Raw genomic sequence first — 18,465 nt, 5'->3', positions numbered from 1 at the left:
TGGAACAGACTGCCCAGGGCAGAGGGTGGAGTCCCCATCCCTTCAGGGATTTAAAAGCTGTGTGGATGTGGCACTTGGGGACATGGGTTAGTGGTGGCCTTGGCAGTGTTTGGGGAACAGTTGGACTTGATCTTAGAGAGCTTTGTACAAAGAAATTCCTTTTGTTAACATTAATATTTGGTGGCTGGAGCACATTAGGGCATTTTAGTTGGGTTTTACAGAAAGAAACTGATACAGAAAGAAGGTAATGATTTTTTTAATAGAGTATCTCTCTGGGGGGTTGTGTTCATATCACAAACATTCACTTTATTACATTTTATGGAATGGACTTTAAATGCCAGTATATACAAGACAACATTTCATTATTGGAGTTTGTGTTTATTCACTTGCCATTGTCAGTCTGTTCCCCTTTGTTTTCTCGTGCTGCTTTTTGTAAAAGCTATGATTTATGAATATGAGGTTTAGATCCCTCACAATATAGCACACTGAAGTGGTTCAATAAAAAGTTATTAAAGTAAAAAATCTATAGTTTTGCATGCTCTGCCCACCTTGTAGAGGAACCCCCAATAAGAGATTCTTACACTAAGCAAACACTGTAATATAAGCTGCCTGCTGAGAGGCCTCAGTCAGAACTGTGCTGAATGGCGGCCATTGCAGGCAATTCCAGTCCTGCCCACAGAACTGCAGGATTACACCCTCCCAGTTACAAAAGTAGCATAGACCAAAAAAGGTTGGGGGGAAATCTGCCATAAAATGTCAATTTTATAACCAGGAAATAAAGACTTCCAGTAGCCTTAAGCTGCACAGTACCAAATGGCACATAACTGTGTGTGCACCACATTTAATTTATCTTTGAAAGAAAGCTCTGGGTCCTGCTGATTGCAGGATAAACAAAGATGACTTTGGGCAGTTTCCAGAGCCCACTTAGAATCTGAATTTCTGCAGAAAAGTAGCACTTTTCCAGGCTAAAATAGAGAGTGAAAGGGTGATTTAGACTACCCTCCCTCAGCCCACACGTGTTTTTCACCCAGCAGTATTGACTTGCCACAGCTGCACAGCCACATAAAAGAGGGGGTGACAAATGGGCTACTCAAGCCTGTGGCTGGCAAGAAATGAGAGCTGCTTATAACAGTGAAAGCTGAAGGAAGCATTCTCCAGGATGAAAAATAATGTGTGAGGAAGACATGGAAGGTGGTAGAATCTGTTCAACAGCAGCACAGCAGGAGGAGTATAAGAGATGGGTTACCAAACAATTTTGCTGCCTCTATTTTGTGTTCCCAAATCTCTGAAAAAATTTTGCTCACTACAAACAGCAAGCCCTCCGTCTGTCTGAGGGAGGGAGAACTTCAGCAAGTGAGGATTACCTCAATGAGTGACAGGCGTTAAAAGCACTGAGGCACACCACAGCCAGCAGGACCAAAATCCCCAGCCTGGCACTGCGTGCCCCCAGGAAGCACCATGCACAGGAACGCTCCTGAGCACACAGAGTGCTGCTGTGCTCGGCTTCCCCCACTGCAACAGAGCAGCTACTGAGGAAGCAATCACAGTCCCTCTGTTATCTCTGACAAACAAAGAATAACAGCTTTGGGTTTGTTTGTATAATCCTATACACTCTCTTGGAGATCTAAACTTGAAGGTTCTAACCTGCTCCAGGCTACCAAAACAATTTTGCCACCTGTAGTGCTCTGCTTCGTGCAGTCCTGCTCACCCATCTCCAGCAGGTGAGATGCTGGAAGGAAACACAGGTACGAGTGACAGGGCCCAGCACAGCCACTCAGCTGAACAGGCTGCTGTCCAGAGTCAGTGTTGCATCTTGCACACCTCACACACTCTTCTGCTGGGTACCTGAGGACACAAGCATTTTGTCCACATTGAATTCACCGATGTTAGATACCTGGATACCCATTGGCTCAATTCCTTTCCTGCTGAAGTAGGAGGATGAAGCAACTAACTTCTACTAAAAATATAGATAATAAGCCCAATAAAACACATTGACCACCATGAAAAACAAAGGGAAAAGCAATTTGGAGTAGTGGTCCACATTGCCGGGGTTCTGAATTGTGAAATAACCAATAATCCTGTGCATTTTGTTTCTCAAGACACATTTGATTTTCTCATGGCTTTTCATAGTCAAATCACTGCAGTTAACATTATCACTGGAAATTTCAATGCTTGTGAAGCTGATTTTCTGTTTATAGCTGGTGATGGAATTGTTGAGGATATTAGTGATGTTGACATCTTCCATTTCTTTAGTGATCTTATTTGCCGGCCCCTAGGAAACAAGAGTGCAGAGCTAGTTTTAGGATCCGTCTTCTCCTGCAGAGGAAGGAAACCATAAGGATATAGATAAAAGAGTGGTTGTATGTGGTCATCCACTCAAACATCCCTATTTTTAGGAGGGCCTGAGGTCCCAGAGATGCTTGTGTTTCCACCACTGTATTTCTAGAGGTATTTTTAGGCCTTGAGCAAGTCTCACTCTGTCACTGAGCAACCCAGTGCAACCCAACATGCATCTCCTCCTGGACATCCATCTCTTCATGTCTACTCAGTAACTTAATGGCTGGGGAACACAGCATTGAAGTGGGAAACCTCTTTTCCCTCTGACAGGATTTGGGCCCTTGATGACTACTGGACTATGGTCATAGCTGACTTTTTAATTTCTCACACTAAAGAGAGCACTTGAACAATGCACTCTCGCAATCCCCATGGAACATGGTGGGACTGATGTTTGGTAGTGTCTTCTGGGAAAGGAGGAAGAAGGGTTCATATTTTCTTTGTAAAAAAAGAGCAAAGTACCTTCCTAATCAGAGTTATTCCATAGGAGAGCAAAGAGGTGTGTTATACTGGGTCTTCTCTGGCTGCATTTTGAAAGGAGCAGAGGTGCTTCATGCTCACGTGAGCTCAGTTCAGGGCCACAGACCCAATTCCAGTGGCAGGCCAAAGTGCCTTCCTGAATGTGGTCTGATGAACCCAATATGATTGTCAGCTGAGGCTGCTGCTCAGAAGTCTGTCAGAGACACAGTGCTCTAGAGCTATTCATGTGCTTGCTGCACACAAAAATAAAGATTTAGTGCCATTTAGGAGAAGCCAGTGTTAATGTACCTGTAACAGGAAGACCATTTGTCTTATTCAGTTAATGGAGAACTAATTGCTGCCAATCCAAGATCTCTGGGCTTATCAGGCCTTACCTCTTGAGGTACTTTAGCTGCACACTTTTGTGATGAGCTGTAGTGAGCCACTGCATATTCCACAAGGGCACCAAAGATGAAGCTGAAGCAGATGCCAAGATAAACATCAATGGCCTTAATGAAACAGTTGGTTTTTGAAAGTGAACTTCGTGAGCCGATCATCAGAGTTGTCATGGAAAGCACTGTTGTAACTCCTTGGAAAGCAGAAAAAGAGATACCTTCTCTTGTGGACTCTTTGGAAAAGTCCTGGCCTACCCTTCTGCACATGTTGTTGCTCATATCACTTCTTACCAAATCCAAATCATCCATCACAGCAACTGAAATGCTTTTGCAGCACTAGCTACAAGTTTCACACAGGCTCTCCCTGCTATTGACAACTTGGCTCCCATAAGCACTTGGCTCTCTTCTTTTTCTGGCTTTCTGTAAAAAATTCCCCCATCCTGCTCCCTCCAAAGCACACCACAAAGAATGTGTGCTCTGTCCTCTACTATCTGCTGTGAATCTCCTGGGAGCCTTGGCAGGTGGGCACGTGTACCTGCCACAGCACATCCTCCATGCTAACCCAGCTGTGCCCCAAGCAACAGCAGAAGGTCAATAGACTATCTCGGAGCAGAGAGCTCAAGAAAAGGACCATCTACCCAACCTTCAGAGGCTGCCCTGCCAGCTTCAGTCTTCTCAGTTCCTCAGGCAATAACTCACCAATGCAGGTTCTTGCAGGCACTGAGTCCAATGTGATCCAAAAAGAAACCCAGGACAACATGACGAGCAGAGTGGAGGGCACATAGGTCTCCAAAATGAAGTAAAGTACATTTCTTCTTAGCTCAAACTGTAATATCAGACGTGGGTAACTGCCTGATCATGAAAGGAAGAAACTCAGTGAGCATGAGATTCCCAAGGACACCTGAAGTGAAACTGGAACAGCCCAGCACCAGCCCTTCAGCTGAGGGACCTCAGCAGAGCCACACCATGATTGTGGGGGAGGCATTGCTTCACCTCAGAGGGCTTGCTTTGCCAACACATCCCACACGAGAGGACACACAGCACTGACAGGGCAGGGACATCCAACGATGCAGGGTTTGCAGAGGGGCTCCTGGGCTTCAGCCCCAGTAGAAATATGTGACAGCAGTGCCTTAACTGGGAGCAGAGCAGGGCTGGTGCTGTCCCCTGCTCTTGCACGCTCAGCTCGCTGCACTTTTCCCAACACTGCTTGGAAGGGGCATTGCCAAGTTCAGGCTCATCTGATGGCTGAGAAACAGGCAAAAGATTTGTCTCTCGATTTCAGCAGGCTCTGGCTCACATCTCAAAGCATCCCACTACCTTATCATCACAAGGAATTAGATACCCTGTTTTCATTAGCAATTTGTGATCTTTGATAATGGTATCCTTTTCTGCTCAAAAAAATTCAGTCAATTTTTTAAAATCAATTATTTGTAAATACTGACATAAGGGTTCTGGGGCTGGATCAGTAATGTTTTCAGGATATAGTTCTGCTGTTTAAACAGTAGCTCCCTTTGAAACGTAGAAACAAAGTCTGTGTTGTTCATGGGCTGTGTACACAACAGAACAACAAAACACTGTTATTTTTAAAACCTTCTAAGGAAGTTTTGCCCCCCTTTCACAGTGTCTGTGACTGGAGAGAAGAGTATTTACACTGATAATGAAAAAGACACTGAATTCTGATGTACAAAGAGATGTTATTCCATCATGATAGAATTGTATTTTACAATCAAAAGTATATTTTAAAAATTAATTTTACTCCCAGTTACTGTAACTTTATAGAAAGAAGGGAGAAGGTTTCTTCAGGTATGTGTGGAGATGTGATGGGAAATACCCAAGAGCTTTCCTTGCCTTTTGCTTTCACAAATTTACCTGTCTCCTGCTGTGACTTGGAGACCAGGGTGTAGTACCGCTCCACCGTGTACTGGGAGAGCCGCAGCTGCTCCATGCCATGGACAGAGTCGTTTCCTCTCAGCCATGTGAAGGTGACATCGTTTTCATCATAGCCCCCTAAGGAGAACACAGACCTGTCTGACTGTGGTTTAGCCATTACAGCTTGGCTGCTGCCCTGCTCTGAGTCCTGAGGGGGAACACAGCCACGATCCAGGCATTGCAGGCTGGACAAAGGCCCTCAGAGCTGTGTCAGACCACGGGTGGACCTTGGCTGTGCCTTCATCGCTGCACTTTGCCTGCTGGTCCAGATTTCAATAGGAACACGTGCCTCTGGGAACGACACACAACATGCAAGCCTGCAGAGAGTCTATTTCAATCCTTTACATGGGGTATTTCTGATTTAAAGATAATCGACTGCTGTCATGCACAGCTTGATTACATGCAGCAGGATTAAACACTGCAGCAAGTAAGCCTCAAATGTAGTCTCTTCAGTCTGAGAGGAGAGCAGGAGATACACAGTGCTTAAAAATAGAGAATTCAGATCCCACTGAGTCCCTTACCAAGGAGCAGAAGCACATTTCACTGAATCACCTATTCAAGTGCCTAAAAATAGGAGAAAATGCATTTTCAGTCAGTCAGAAGCTTAGAACTGAGACTGCTACATGGTTATGAACTAGGTTCCTCTGACTGGATACGCATTGCCCAGAAAACTTGCTCATAAAGGCAACTGTTTCTACAAATCATTCTTCCTATCCCCAAAGGCATTAAGTTACTGAGAACAAATAAATGCCCCTGACATTTAAGTAACACCAAATTCCTGCCTCCAAAGAAGTGGGACTCCTTATATGCCACCTGAGTAAGTGCTTCCAGGAATGTAAGTGATGGCATAACCTCAGGTTGGACTGAGGGATATCTCAGTCTGAGAGATAAAGCTTGTACTGAATCACCAGCCTGCCATTCTCTTCAAAAATTTCGCTTAATTTAGGAAACAAGCCCATCAGTCTCACTGATGTAATTATTTTATTTTATTTGAGACCATGCGTAAGGACACTGTGATTCTGGTAATAACCCGTTCGTCCTGGTAGGAGGAATCAGATGCAGTTGCAGCTCTGTTTTCATCTAATTGTGCTTTCTTATTAGACACAAATTACCAGAGCTTGAGCGAGATAAACTCCTAAATTAGGTGTCCAGAGTATGAATCCCTGAGTAGAATCCTAAGCATATGACTTTTCTAAGTTTCTAAGTGGTTTTATAAATTGTAGTTACTCAGGAAAATTTTATAATAAATGATAGATTGTTGTTAATTCATCTGGCATATATTTAAATAGCATTATTTCTGGGCACTTATCCTAATGAAATCTCCAGTGGGCAATGTGTATGTAATTTCATTGGAATTATACAGCAACTCAACATGATGTAGGACCCAATCACTTTTAAACCAGGCCCAAACAAGCTCCGCTTTAGCAGAAGAGGCCAATCATTATTATTTCAAGAGCTGTGCTTTGTAATAAAGTTAACCATGGTGAACTAATATGATTTTAATGTGAAAATAATATGTGCTTCCCTAGGTGCTTCATGCTGCAACCTCAGAAGTTAAAAAGCTGATGTTTTCAGTGCTGAGATGTTTGGTTTTGTGCCATCAAGCAGGAGATGAAGCCTGCTCATTGTGGAGCTTCACAGCACACAGCAGCACTGAGCTGGCTGAGCTCTGGGCTAACAACCCTGGAGTGGTCTAAATTTTCCTGGAGCCTTTCTCAGCCAGCATTGCCATAGATGAACTTTTAATCTCATTGAGAGCAGAACTCACTGACAATTCCTTTTCTTGAGACTTCCCAGTCAGAGACTCTTCTGTTGACAAGGGTACTAGATACCTAAAAATGTGAGAGGTTGTTCCTTGCCATACCCCATCCCATGCACTTACCCCACAAGTTAGTTTTGAAGAAGCTATGTGTTCAAAAGGTACCAAATTTGGAAAACCAGCCAATATTACTTCAACTTTTCTGTGCAAAATTGAAATATCTGCATTTCAATATAAATATTCATTATTATCACTCTTTTTGCATAGTCTGCACAGTGACAGAAATTCTCTGGACTGTGGATTTTAACACAAACATTTGAAAATTGATGATGCAAAAGTTGTTTTCTTTTGGACATTAGTATCTGCAGGACTGAAAGTCTACTCCAGAAAGCCACTGCACTGAATCCAAATATTCAAGATATGTAGTTATTTATGAATAAACAAATTTAGAGTTTTCTAGAATGTTACACTTACAGCTTTCTAGCTGCAGTCTGCATGTTTGTGTGTCCATAGGATATTTTGACAGGTCCATGTTACAGGCAACAGTAGTAGTGATTCTGTAGGAGGAGAAAGAACTCTGAAAGTTGCAATAAAAGCATGTAATGAAATACCTGTTTTACATAACAAACTGGATGACAAAGACTCTGCTCTGTCATTAGGCCTATGAAATGAATGAATTTAGAACCCTCCTTAAGAGCATGTGCTCTCTGCAGCCACCCTGATGAATATATGACCCAAGCAGGAATTTTGCTTTGCTCTGGTGGGAGATTTGGTGTAGATTCACATTTTTTTCCAGTGCTACAGCTTGCACATCTGAAGAAGTCACCACTTGTGACGTGAAGGAACATTAATGAAGGGCACACATATTCTGGCTTGCTCTCATGGGGAGGTAAATGAGTTTTACTTTGCAGTTGAGGTAACTGGGACCTAGTTACTGTGATTAAGGAGACAGAGCACTGTAGGAACTGCTAACACAACCACAGAGCACATTCCTGCAGTACACAGACATATACAGTTTTTGGTAAAAAACAGAAGTCATTGCTACATGGCACTGGATAAACAAACAGGTTTCCACTATCAGTTAAACTTTCACTGTTATGATGTCCTCTTTCTATTCCTCCTCTGTCTCCACCTGACTTGACTTTTCTTGGGTGACACCGAAACTTGTGAGCTTTCTGAGTGGGCACAATGTGCAGGACACAGTATATACCATGATGAGAAATCCTGATCCTTGACTGGCATTTGCAGGAGGCCAGAACAGGGGGAAATGCATTGGAAGAGTATGGTCACAGTAGGCTCATTGACCCTAAGCTCCTGACCCGTGACAGCTGCTGTCTGGTGTAATTCTGGGAATCTATTCTGATCCCTCAGCCCCAAAGCAAAGGGTGACTCACCTCAAGGCGTACAAGATGGTGCCATTAGAGAACAGCCTGATGAGACGGTTGCCCACGGTGACGTCGTGCAGGAAGGACCTTTTGGACTCCACGATGTAGGTGTCTGGCACCCAGAGCAGCTCCGCCAGGCGAGCATCCAGTGTGAAGCTCCTGTTGCCATGGAAGACCAGCCGGGGGTCTGTCCAGCGCTGCCGCAGGGATATGGTAGCTGTGTAATCCTGGGAAAGAGAGGAGAGCCTGTGAGGATGCATGTCCAGAACCTGCACAGCACAGCCACGGGCATGCCACTTGTGACAAGAGACATGGCACACATTTGTTTAACCTGTCACAACCAAACTTCAATGAAGCCTCAAGCTTTATTTTCAGCATAGTTTTATTTATTCAGTAATATTTTTAATATACTATATTCTAAGGTATGGTGTTTGAGGACTAAAGAATATACTTACAGTGCTTTTTTTAAAATAATGAGCAATTACTGTGACTGATATATTTTTGTGTTCACTGTGCAGGTAAGAAAACATATGGGAAACACACACTTGAGGCCACCCAGTAAGTCATTGACATTACAGATGAGTCATTGTCTAGAGCTGGGAAATTCCACTCGCGCTATAAATATGATCGTGAAAGACACATTGGCACTGGAGGAAAAAAGGTAAGTGAATCCAACCTGTTACTTCACTGAGGTCTTAAAAAAGCCCCAAAGAAAGGAAAAAACTAAACTGATATATTTTCTTTTAATAGGAGTTTTGAATCTAAGGACACTGGGATTAACTTGTGTTTAGCCTGCCAAAATCGACCTGCAGTGGCTGGAGCATTTTCACAGAGCCCCAGCAGAAAAGAATAAGCAGCACTCACTCAACTCTGAAGCCAATGCTTTGCTGAGCCTTCTGGACACACATAGGCACTGCTGGACTATTTCACTTCCATCCTTACAGTCCAAGTACATGCAACCAGTAATGCCTTTTATTTTCAGAACATCTCTGTCACAGACAGACTGGCACTGGCACTTGTGTTAACAGCCTGAAGTCACTGTTTCACCACAGAAATGCTGCCTGGCTTTGGAAGATCAAGCAGTTCTGCTTCATTCCATCTCTAGTTTTTAAAATGCTCTAAGGAATTAAGGAATATCAGTGTTAGCTTTTGCAACTTTTAAAATTTTGCTCTTGGCCTGTGATGGAGTAAAAAAAAAGTCAAAGCCTCGTTATGGCTTTCAATACAGTGAGTTATAGTAGTGACAAAAGTGAAGAATCCTGGCTGATTTTCCAGCTTTGAGCAAGACACAGAGTGAGCCTCTGCAATATTTTCCATATGGTCAAAGAAATTTAGATGGATCATCCAGAAAAACTCCAGAACATGATCTATTTTACAAGGCACTTCAATTAAGTGAGAGGTTTGTGAATAATTGATTTTGTTGGTTCTGCTCCTTCCCCAAAATGAATACCTTTAGCAAAGTTAAAATATTTTATTTAGTGAACTTGGTTAATTTGTTGGAAGGAGGCAGAAAAACATAATTGGTGGTGGTAGTCTTGAAAATACAGAAATTAAGTGTCGACATTTTTCCTGAATGACCTTCTAACTGTTTGGACTGAAATTATTTGCTGAATTTACCCAAGTTGCCTATGATTTTGGCCAACCTGAAACAGGAGCTTTCAGTGATCAGTGTTTGAAATCCAGCTATTATCAGAGTAGAATGTACCAGACTCACCAGTGATGGGAAGATTTAAGAGATGTTTCAGGTTTTTTTTCTTTCCTTGGGAAGGCCAGTCCTTTGAGCCTCAGCCTGTGTCTCAGCTCAAAGCCTTACTTCTCCTCCTTGAGAAAAAACCCTGTCTGGGATTTCAGTCAGTGCCAGCACGTCCAACAGAGCCCACCCCTGTCCCACACAAAGGGCTCCTATATGGAGGAAAGGTAAGGGAGAGGAAATGCCACACAGTATTGATTTTTTCCATTCCCAAGGGGCCTGATTTCCACGAGGTGCTGAATTTTTGACCAGTAGGACCTTTGGAGCCACTTCTATTTACTTGCAAGCCCACATTACTACGGCATCTACGCAGTCTGCAGTCATAGATGAGCCCTGTTTTCATCACACCTCTGAAAGTGGTCAATAGCCCAGAACAGCAAAGTAGCTTCAAGTGACCATTTCTGTGGTCACAGAATACATGCCAAGTCTCTCAGGCTCTTATCTCATAAAATGAAAATTCTTTCACTTACCATGTTGCTCTCGGATATACTGGAAATACTTGCAATGTCCAGACTCATTGCAATTTGAACAGGTTCTCCTGTGGAGGGAAAGAAATGCCTCAGCAGAGAGAAGGGAAGTGTGAAGGGCACAGTAAAGCCACTCAGGATGCTGTGCAGCGTGGGCACTGCCCCCAGCCTCACACGCTATCCCTAAAACCACAGAGGGCCAAAGAGCATAGGCTCACAAATTACATGATCCAAAATACAGTTGTCACTGTCAGGGAGCTGGAGTTCTCTTCTGGTGCTGGTAGCAGAGGGCAAATACCCACCAGCACCATCTGTGAAGCTGAGCAGTTTGGATCAGCAGCATTTCAGTGGCATTTGTGGGTGGCTGGGCAGACAGGGCCACTGTCCCTTGCTTCCCAGCCCCCCCCCCGAGCGGCCCGGCCGGTCACTCCGCACTGGGCACTGCTCGCAGCTCTGCCCACGCACGGCAGCGATGGGCAGCCCCGGTGCTCCGGGAATGCACTGATTCCCGGGAACAAACCGCAAGTGCAACAGCCTTTGCCTCTTGTTAGTTACTACTCGACCGTTCTATTTGCAAACCAACTTTCAGCACTCACGCCCTGGATCTGGGGAGTGCTGACACCGACTGCGGAGATCCACCGCGAGAGGGCGGCACCGCCCGGGAACGGCCGGGAGCGGCCGGGAATGGCCCGGGAGCGGCCGGGAATGGCCCGGAGCGACCGGGAATGGCCGGGAGCGGCCGGGAATGGCCCGGGAGCGGCCGGGAATGGCCCGGAGCGACCGGGAATGGCCCGGGAGCGGCCGGGAATGGCCCGGAGCGACCGGGAATGGCCCGGGAGCGGCCGGGAATGGCCCGGGAGCGGCCGGGAATGGCCCGGGAGCGGCCGGGAATGGCCCGGAGCGACCAGGAATCGCCGGGAACGGCCGGGAATCGCCGGGAACGCCCCGGGAACCAGCCGGGAACGGCCCAGGCACCGTCGGGAAGGGCCCGGAGCCAGCAGCGGCCCTGCAGAGGGAAATGCTGCACCAGCGCAGAGACAAAATGTGCATTAGGTTGTGCCTGGTTTGTCTGATCCCCGGGACGAATGTGGGGCTCCAAGCAGGGCTTTCCAAGTCATGCCTCTGCCTAAGTGGCGACACAGCAATGCCTTTCCTCTTGGCATTGCTAAAACTCAATTTCATCATCAGTTTCATTTGCAAAGGATGTATTTTTTTAATGTAGGTGTCATTCATGCCCTCCGTCTATTTGGACTCTTGAAGCCCAGTCCAGTTACTGACCACAGGTTCAATCTGTGAGGACTTGGGCCTCTGGAGGAGGTGACACCAGAGTCCTGATCATTTTTGTATAACATCTGCCATAGATGCAGCTGATCTCCGTTTCATCGTGGAGAAGCATCTCTTCACTGGTGTGACAAGAGTTGGAGGAGCTTTACTAGTCAGTCATGAGGTCAGACGTTCCAGGCAAAACAAGACAGCAAATTCTGTATTGTCCCAGAAATTTATTACCATGGTCAGAAAATGGAAGAAGCTCAGTAGCAGCAGGTCAGCCTACAATGGGAAACATCCAAGGCCTTGTGAAAGTCAATGGGAAATTTTTCTGTCAAGCAGAGTTTCATTAATGGGTTCTGGCAGAAAACCAAAATTAATAGAAATAAAAAATGGTCATAGCTGTTTTTTAAACTTTCATTGATAGTTTTCAGATGCTGAATGTCATTCTGAGAAACCTTTTACTCTATGTGATTACAGCACTCATCTGGAAAGTGGGAGACCTGACACCAAATTTGGTCAAGAGCCTCAGGTAAGTTCCTAAATGCCTGCCTGCTCCCGACTCCCCAGTCTCACCAAGGTTTAAAGCACGTTTGTATCTCAGTGGAAAGAGAAGATGTGTCAAAAGTCAATATTCCTGGCAAGAAGAGTGCCTTCGTTCCTCTATAGCTGCAATCTACTAAATAGCTGTACATGAATATCTGTAAAGCAGAAAATCAAAGACTCAGGCTCTAAACAAAAGCTTGTACAGTTAGAGCAGAATTTAGTTACTTGGTCAGGTCTTTCCTAGAGATGTTGAAGTTTATAAATTCCCTGCTCTCAGCCTCAGAGATGGACATGTTCTCAGGGCCCACACATACATGCACCAGGTATTCAAGACAACAGTGGATGCACAGGAAGGAAAGGCACCACCTAATTTGAAAGAAACACAACCTTTCAAACTGCAGCATTCTAAAACAAGCTTAAAGCATCCCCTCCACCTGAGCCTTACAGGCTGTTCTTGAAATGCTCACATGCGTGGAGCCAACATACCACCAAAGTAGGGCCGGAGGTATTTGTTGTATCCCATGGTGAGGTTCTCAAATCCAGGAAGGGATGTTGTGTCGCTGCTGTGCAAGCTGGATACGTGACCCAGGGAGCACCTCCTGGGGACACAAATACGTACTGTGACGCGCGGGCTGGGCACATCTGGTGTGCAGCTGCAGCTGTATTTGCAGCTTGTGCTCAAACAAGCAAACTGCATAAAATAGTTATTAAAAACAAGTAGATAATTGAAATTACAAGCACTTGCTCACATTGCTATCTTGGCTGTATAATTAGCACCTTGAAGAGGTGGGAAAATGGCAAATTGCCTCCGCTGATAGCTACAGGTTGTACACACAGTCAGTACCTTAAGGACCTTCCTAAAATATCACAGAGATATCAAGCAAAGTCTATAGATCACAAGTTTTAACAATAACCCCCAATTTCCCCTTCCCACTCCTTCTCATACAGTCTATATAAGGAACATGCATTTCTTTTTCCTCCTGCCTAGGACAACCTGAGACAAATCTGACTGCCCAACAGCTCTTCCTCCCTAATCTCTAGTCTCCTAAAGAGGCTTCATCCTCAGATGTGAATGTCAGGCAGCTCCACACAGCTACTGCCAGGAGTAACACCGGGAGAGGAAAGGTGGAGCACTGTGCACTTCAGAGACACCTCCAGAGCTTTGAGGGCAGAACCGCCCCAGCTGCATCCAACTGAGTGTCCAAACTGACCCTTTGTGACTGGACAATGGAGCCAGGAGCTGGCACTGTCAGGCTGACAGATCTGTACTATCATACAGACAGCAAGAGACACGGGGGCTTTGGACTGTACAAGGGGACTGTTCTGATGCAGTGTCCCCAGGTGATCTCGTGCTCACTTGAGGAAAGCGTCACTGAGTGAATCCTTAGGAGTTTGTTATTGCTTTGGGCAGGGCAGAAGGAGGTGGGAGGCAGAGCCTCTGCCACTCCCAGTCTCAGGACCCCTGCTCTGGGCAGGAAGCAGCCATGGACTTACAGCTCTTAACAATGTTTTTTCTTCTGTTCCCTTCAAAGCTGGGTTAGTAGGTCTTGTAGCTGCAGGTTCTAAGGCCATACAGGACCTCACAGCAGAACTGAACCAGTTTTTGCACATTATATACACAAAGAATTAAAGAAATTTGGGACTTGTAGGTCCAAGGATGGTAATAACAGAGTTGGGAGCCCTGGTGGGGTGGCATTTCCAGCAAAAACCTACAAACTGTGCTCTGGTTCTGAACAGGAAATCAAGGGTTGCACTAGTAATGGACATATTGTGGTTTAGGGACCTGTGCAGGTTGCTCTCTTCTATGCCACATCCTTACTGCACCCCGCTTCCTTTGGATGGGCTGGATAACTGGAAGCATAGTTTCCTTTTGACCCACATTACTCATGTGAAACATAATTCAAATTTTCCCTGTAAAACAAAACAAACCTTCCACTTACCTTTGGGTTGGAAGGAAAAGACACAGACTGAAGAAGGAAAAATATTTGCAGAACATCTCTGGAGATTGTTTCTGTAGTTGCTCTGCTTGTCTGTGAAGCAGAAAAGAAAGGCAAAGTTTTGTGGTTTAAGAAAAACTATTTTAAGGGAAGGGGACAGGGAAAAGAAATGCTGCACTGTCAGAACCATCACTGTGTGATGTTTAACATTCCTGATACACAGTGGTTCCTGCCCTTTTTCCTGGCTAGTGTCATTTTTCAGCACATTCTCTCTTAACACTTACCACATAAAACATCCTGGTGACAACTCAGGTCCTGAATTCCTTGATAAATTTTAGCTCCTCTTCTATCAGTATGGGATGGCCATTAGATGATGTTGAGAATGGCACCATGGGAAGGGATTTATTAAGGAGGAAAATGTTGGGGTAGTTCCCAGAGCAGTCAGACTGAAAGCCAGGTGAAATCCTGCCCACAGATGACAGTTTCAGTATGTTTTAGTCCCAGGCTCCACTAACCAGCTACACAGAAGTGCTGTAACTCTGTGCTTCATTAACTTGTACCTGGGATGTACCACGCTATTAACAGTAATGCTGCCAAGTCACTCAGCCTGCAGTACAGCATGAAATCATTTCACTTTAAATGGGTTTCGTTGACTTTTCTGGGAGTGGAACCAAGTCTTGGCTTTTGGTCTGAGATTCCATGGGCTCATGCTGGCCTTGGAGCAGGTGCCACAGTGGGCAGCTCTGAGCTGTGCACTGCTCCACTGTGATTTTTTGCTCCCAGCTTGAAGTGCTGCTCCAATCACACACCTTTCTTTCAGGGCCTCTCTCATTACACAGGGCAATTAGGGCCTCAGCTTCCAACCTGGCTGCTCTGTAATGACCCAAATATCAGGAATTTTCTGCTTGGGTTAGATTCTTCCTGTGGTAACTCTCCACAGCCCAGAGGACACTGTCTCCTCAGCTGGAGGCATGGCTCTGGTGCTGTGTCACAGGACAGCTGAGCTCCAGACAATAACAACATTGACCATACAGAGCCAGTAAAACCCCCTGAACATTCAAGCACCACAAATGCAGGGCATCCCAGTAGAGAAAGGATGTTTTTTCAAAACAAACAAAATACGCTCTAATACTTGTCCAACATCTGAATTCCTAACAAGGCTTTGCACTTTTAGGCCATTCTTTGAACATGGTATTCAAGTGTTTCCAGATGCTATCGAGTGCTCCTCATTATAATGTGATGATGCAGGGCTAGAGAGAGAATTATTTACCCACTCGCAGCAATGTCAGATCACAATTTTGATGGAAAAGAGGGAGGATTAGTCCAGGTAGTTTAAAGAAGAATTTCTAGAAAGAAGTTAATTTTACAAATTAGACTTTAGTTGAAAGCATGAGAATTCATGACCTTCAGCGGAGGAACCCCTCATGAGCATCCCTCATGACCACCTGTTTTGCACAGGATGATGGTAAAGATGATAAATACATCAAAGACTATGAGGCAGGGAAAGGGAGATCTGTAGGTACTGCAGAGAGCTAAATACTGGGCATGCCAAAGTGATCCTGGGCAAGAAAAAAGTGACACCAGTGTCTAGAACTGAATAGAACCACAGCATTTCTTCACTACGCAGTGTATTGGTTAATACAATGGCAATTCTGCTTTTATAGGACAGGAGATTTCATCAGAGATTACCAGTACAATATACTGTGAAGAAATTAAAATCGTATTGTGTATTTATGTCTCTCTCTGTCCAATAAAGGATTTAATTCTAATAGAAAAACATACCTGTAAGCACAGTTTAATCTAGACATTTGTGTCTGGCCAGTGAAAGCATGGCCCAGGCAATACAGAAGAGCAATACTCGTGAAGGCAGTACCAGTACTACTAGTGCCAAAGCTGCTTCCAATGCCAAAGTTATAGAATAGTCAATCATTATGTACACTTAGAATGAAAACCCTGAGAATATAATAACTTGCCCACTCAGCTCTGTATTCTCCCTACTGGCTGTGAAAATCGTGCCAAGAGGCAAGTTTTGAAGCAAACTAGATCCAGTTAGAGTCCTCTGTGGAAGCCTGTATCTGCTTCTAGAGAATTTCCTGAACAAAGCTTCGTTACACCACTGAACAGCAGCAGTATGCATCTGCCACTACACCTCAGACTGTGCTTCCTTAATCCTGCTCTATTCCTCTGTCTTTGAAGGGGTGGTAGGAGTGAAAACAAAAAAAAGGAAGAAAAATTCAAAATCACTAGCAGCATCAATAATTCTGTTTATAGAGAATGGGGTGTGAAGTAAGAGAGATGTGCACGCTCACCTGATGGGGCCTGAAGTGCTCCCCAGGCTCCCGTGCCCTACTGCCAGCATAACCCACAGTGGCAGCTCCTTCACAGCTGTAAGGGCCTGTCCAGGGAGCCTTGCCTCACCTCCTACCTGCCATCCCTGTCCCTGCACAGAGCAGCACATTGGCATATTCTCCGATTTTCCACTGGCTGGTGACATCCCAGTGCCAGGCAAAGGGAGCATTTACGAGAAGCTAAAATACCATCCTGAAAACCAAACCCCTATGAGCTGTTTACTAGGCTCGAGATCATAATTCGCAAGGTCAAACGTTAGTGGAGCCAGATTGCTCTGACTGCAGAATGTGCAGCACAGGCAGCGTGCGTCTCAGAGTAAAGCCTGGATGGGGGAGAGAGAGAAAACAAATACTGAAATAAAACCAGATTGCATTTAATTTGCCCATTTAGGTGATGCCTTTATTTATTACAAAATGTTAAGATTTTCATGCTGAACTCAGGCACAATTTGTCTGTTCTATTTCCCTCGTAGGGAAATTATTTCATTGGGAGCGAAAGCTGTGCAGGGAACCCCCAGGCTGTGTGTGTCATGGGCAGGGGTCACAGGCACAGAGGGGATGGGCAGTCCATGGACAGCCTGTCCCTCAGCACAGCCCTGCAGCCCCCGGGACACCCTCGCTCCTGAAACGCAGGCTGCCGGAACCAAAACAGTGAGACCACAGCCAGAAATGTCAGGCAACCACTTTCACTGGAGTGTTTTCACAAGTGCTTTGATTCCCAGGACAAGGTTTGTCAGCCATCACTTGGGGACACTTGTTTTCACCCCAGACGTGGAGCTGGGCATTGTTTGGCTGTGCCAAACATTGTTTGGCAGCAGCACAGCCCTGGCTGCCTGGTGGCTGCCCTGCCCTGCCCTGTGCTGTGCTGAGCTTCCTTTGGCCACTGACATGAACGTAATAATTGCCACATAAAATTACAAAATGATGGGGGAGGCACAAAGCATCACACACTCTGGAATCAGACTTCCCTGGCTTTGCCAAAACGTCACTTCCAGCTCAAAATATTTGTTTGTCTAGAAGAGGTTTTGAGTGATTTAAGACATATAATGTCTGTCTTTTTTTAATATTTTTTTTCAGGCTGGACAAGGCAACTGTGAGCAGCTGTCTGATCCTAAAAGACAACTGCTTTGGGAAAGTGCATGGGCAGAGGATTTTGTAAGGAAAGGTTCAGCATGACAGCTGCTGTGAAAGATCAGGTATACTGATATTATGAGAGCTGTTCAAATTTTAACTTTTGACCCCACAAATCACGAGATCAGCTGAAAATTAAAGTCTTTAAAATGATCTGGCCTCTTAATTTCTGCAATTTTAAACTTTAATTTGAAATACTTTTTCTTTAAACTTTAAAGCTTATTCTTCCAAGAAAAAAGAATAATTACTATCTTTTTAAATTTTTGAATGCTGAATATTTATTTTGGCAGGCCAGCAGAAAATACAAATCAACTACAAGGAAGAGAACTGAGTTAACAGAAAAAAATTTTTGCATCTTTTGATGCAAGCACTCTCACTGGGAACGTTAGTTATTTGACACTAAAATAAATTCAGAAAAAACAAATCCCATTATCACAGAACTGAAGAGCTGGTGGGATCCTGTCACATATCAACAGATATGTGAGGTCAGTCCTTGGCTGGTCAGAACAAAAGGGAACATTAGAAGCTGGTGGAGGTAAAGGGAGTGGGAGAGCCTGGAAACTTGGAAACCCATAGGCTGGTAACACTGAGACTGTTTCTGGTTTTTACTTTCAAAAATCTCTTTTCATGGCTATAATATTTTCTGACTAAAACAAGATATTGAGAAAAGACTTCCAGTGTGTGAAATAAGAGAAGGTAAACCAAAGCACATAATTTGGGGTTGAAAGAAACGTCTCATATTGACTGAAGTCTTACATGC

General features: G+C 44.7%; 1 protein-coding gene across 2 annotated transcripts; it reads right to left on the bottom strand.

Annotated features, from left to right (window-relative positions):
• Positions 1 to 240: 240 nt before the first annotated feature.
• Positions 241 to 17,661, bottom strand: GABRP (gamma-aminobutyric acid type A receptor subunit pi). 2 transcript variants are annotated; one of them, XM_064671395.1, is made up of 10 exons: positions 14,512 to 17,661; positions 14,231 to 14,320; positions 12,777 to 12,889; positions 10,482 to 10,549; positions 8,271 to 8,488; positions 7,351 to 7,433; positions 5,058 to 5,195; positions 3,888 to 4,040; positions 3,189 to 3,382; positions 241 to 2,272 (listed from the first exon to the last, which is right to left on the bottom strand). In XM_064671395.1, exons 2-10 carry the CDS (start codon positions 14,284 to 14,286, stop codon positions 1,958 to 1,960), a joined length of 1,338 nt encoding a protein of 445 aa, XP_064527465.1. In that variant the 5' UTR covers positions 14,287 to 14,320; positions 14,512 to 17,661; the 3' UTR covers positions 241 to 1,957. The 2 variants fall into 2 exon arrangements, with proteins under 2 accessions (XP_064527465.1, XP_064527466.1); XM_064671396.1 differs by having other exon boundaries at positions 2,003 to 2,316; positions 14,231 to 17,661.
• Between the last annotated feature and the right edge of the window lie 804 nt (positions 17,662 to 18,465).

This window comes from Pseudopipra pipra, chromosome 15 (assembly GCF_036250125.1).
Source record: "Pseudopipra pipra isolate bDixPip1 chromosome 15, bDixPip1.hap1, whole genome shotgun sequence".
In the NCBI taxonomy this organism is placed as follows: Eukaryota; Metazoa; Chordata; class Aves; order Passeriformes; family Pipridae; genus Pseudopipra; species Pseudopipra pipra.
This window is presented reverse-complemented; position numbering and strand designations above follow the sequence as displayed.

What these genes read in the sequence shown, in the direction of transcription:
- GABRP (XM_064671395.1), bottom strand. Translation starts at nt 14,286, where the DNA reads ATGTTCTGCAAATATTTTTCCTTCTTCAGTCTGTGTCTTTTCCTTCCA. An exon ending in GTATATCCGAGAGCAACATG is followed by an intron (nt 8,489 to 10,481) that starts GTAAGTGAAAGA and finishes TCTCTTTCCCAG; the next exon opens with GATTACACAGCTACCATATC. An exon ending in CAAGTCACAGCAGGAGACAG is followed by an intron (nt 4,041 to 5,057) that starts GTAAATTTGTGA and finishes TTTCATGATCAG; the next exon opens with GCAGTTACCCACGTCTGATA.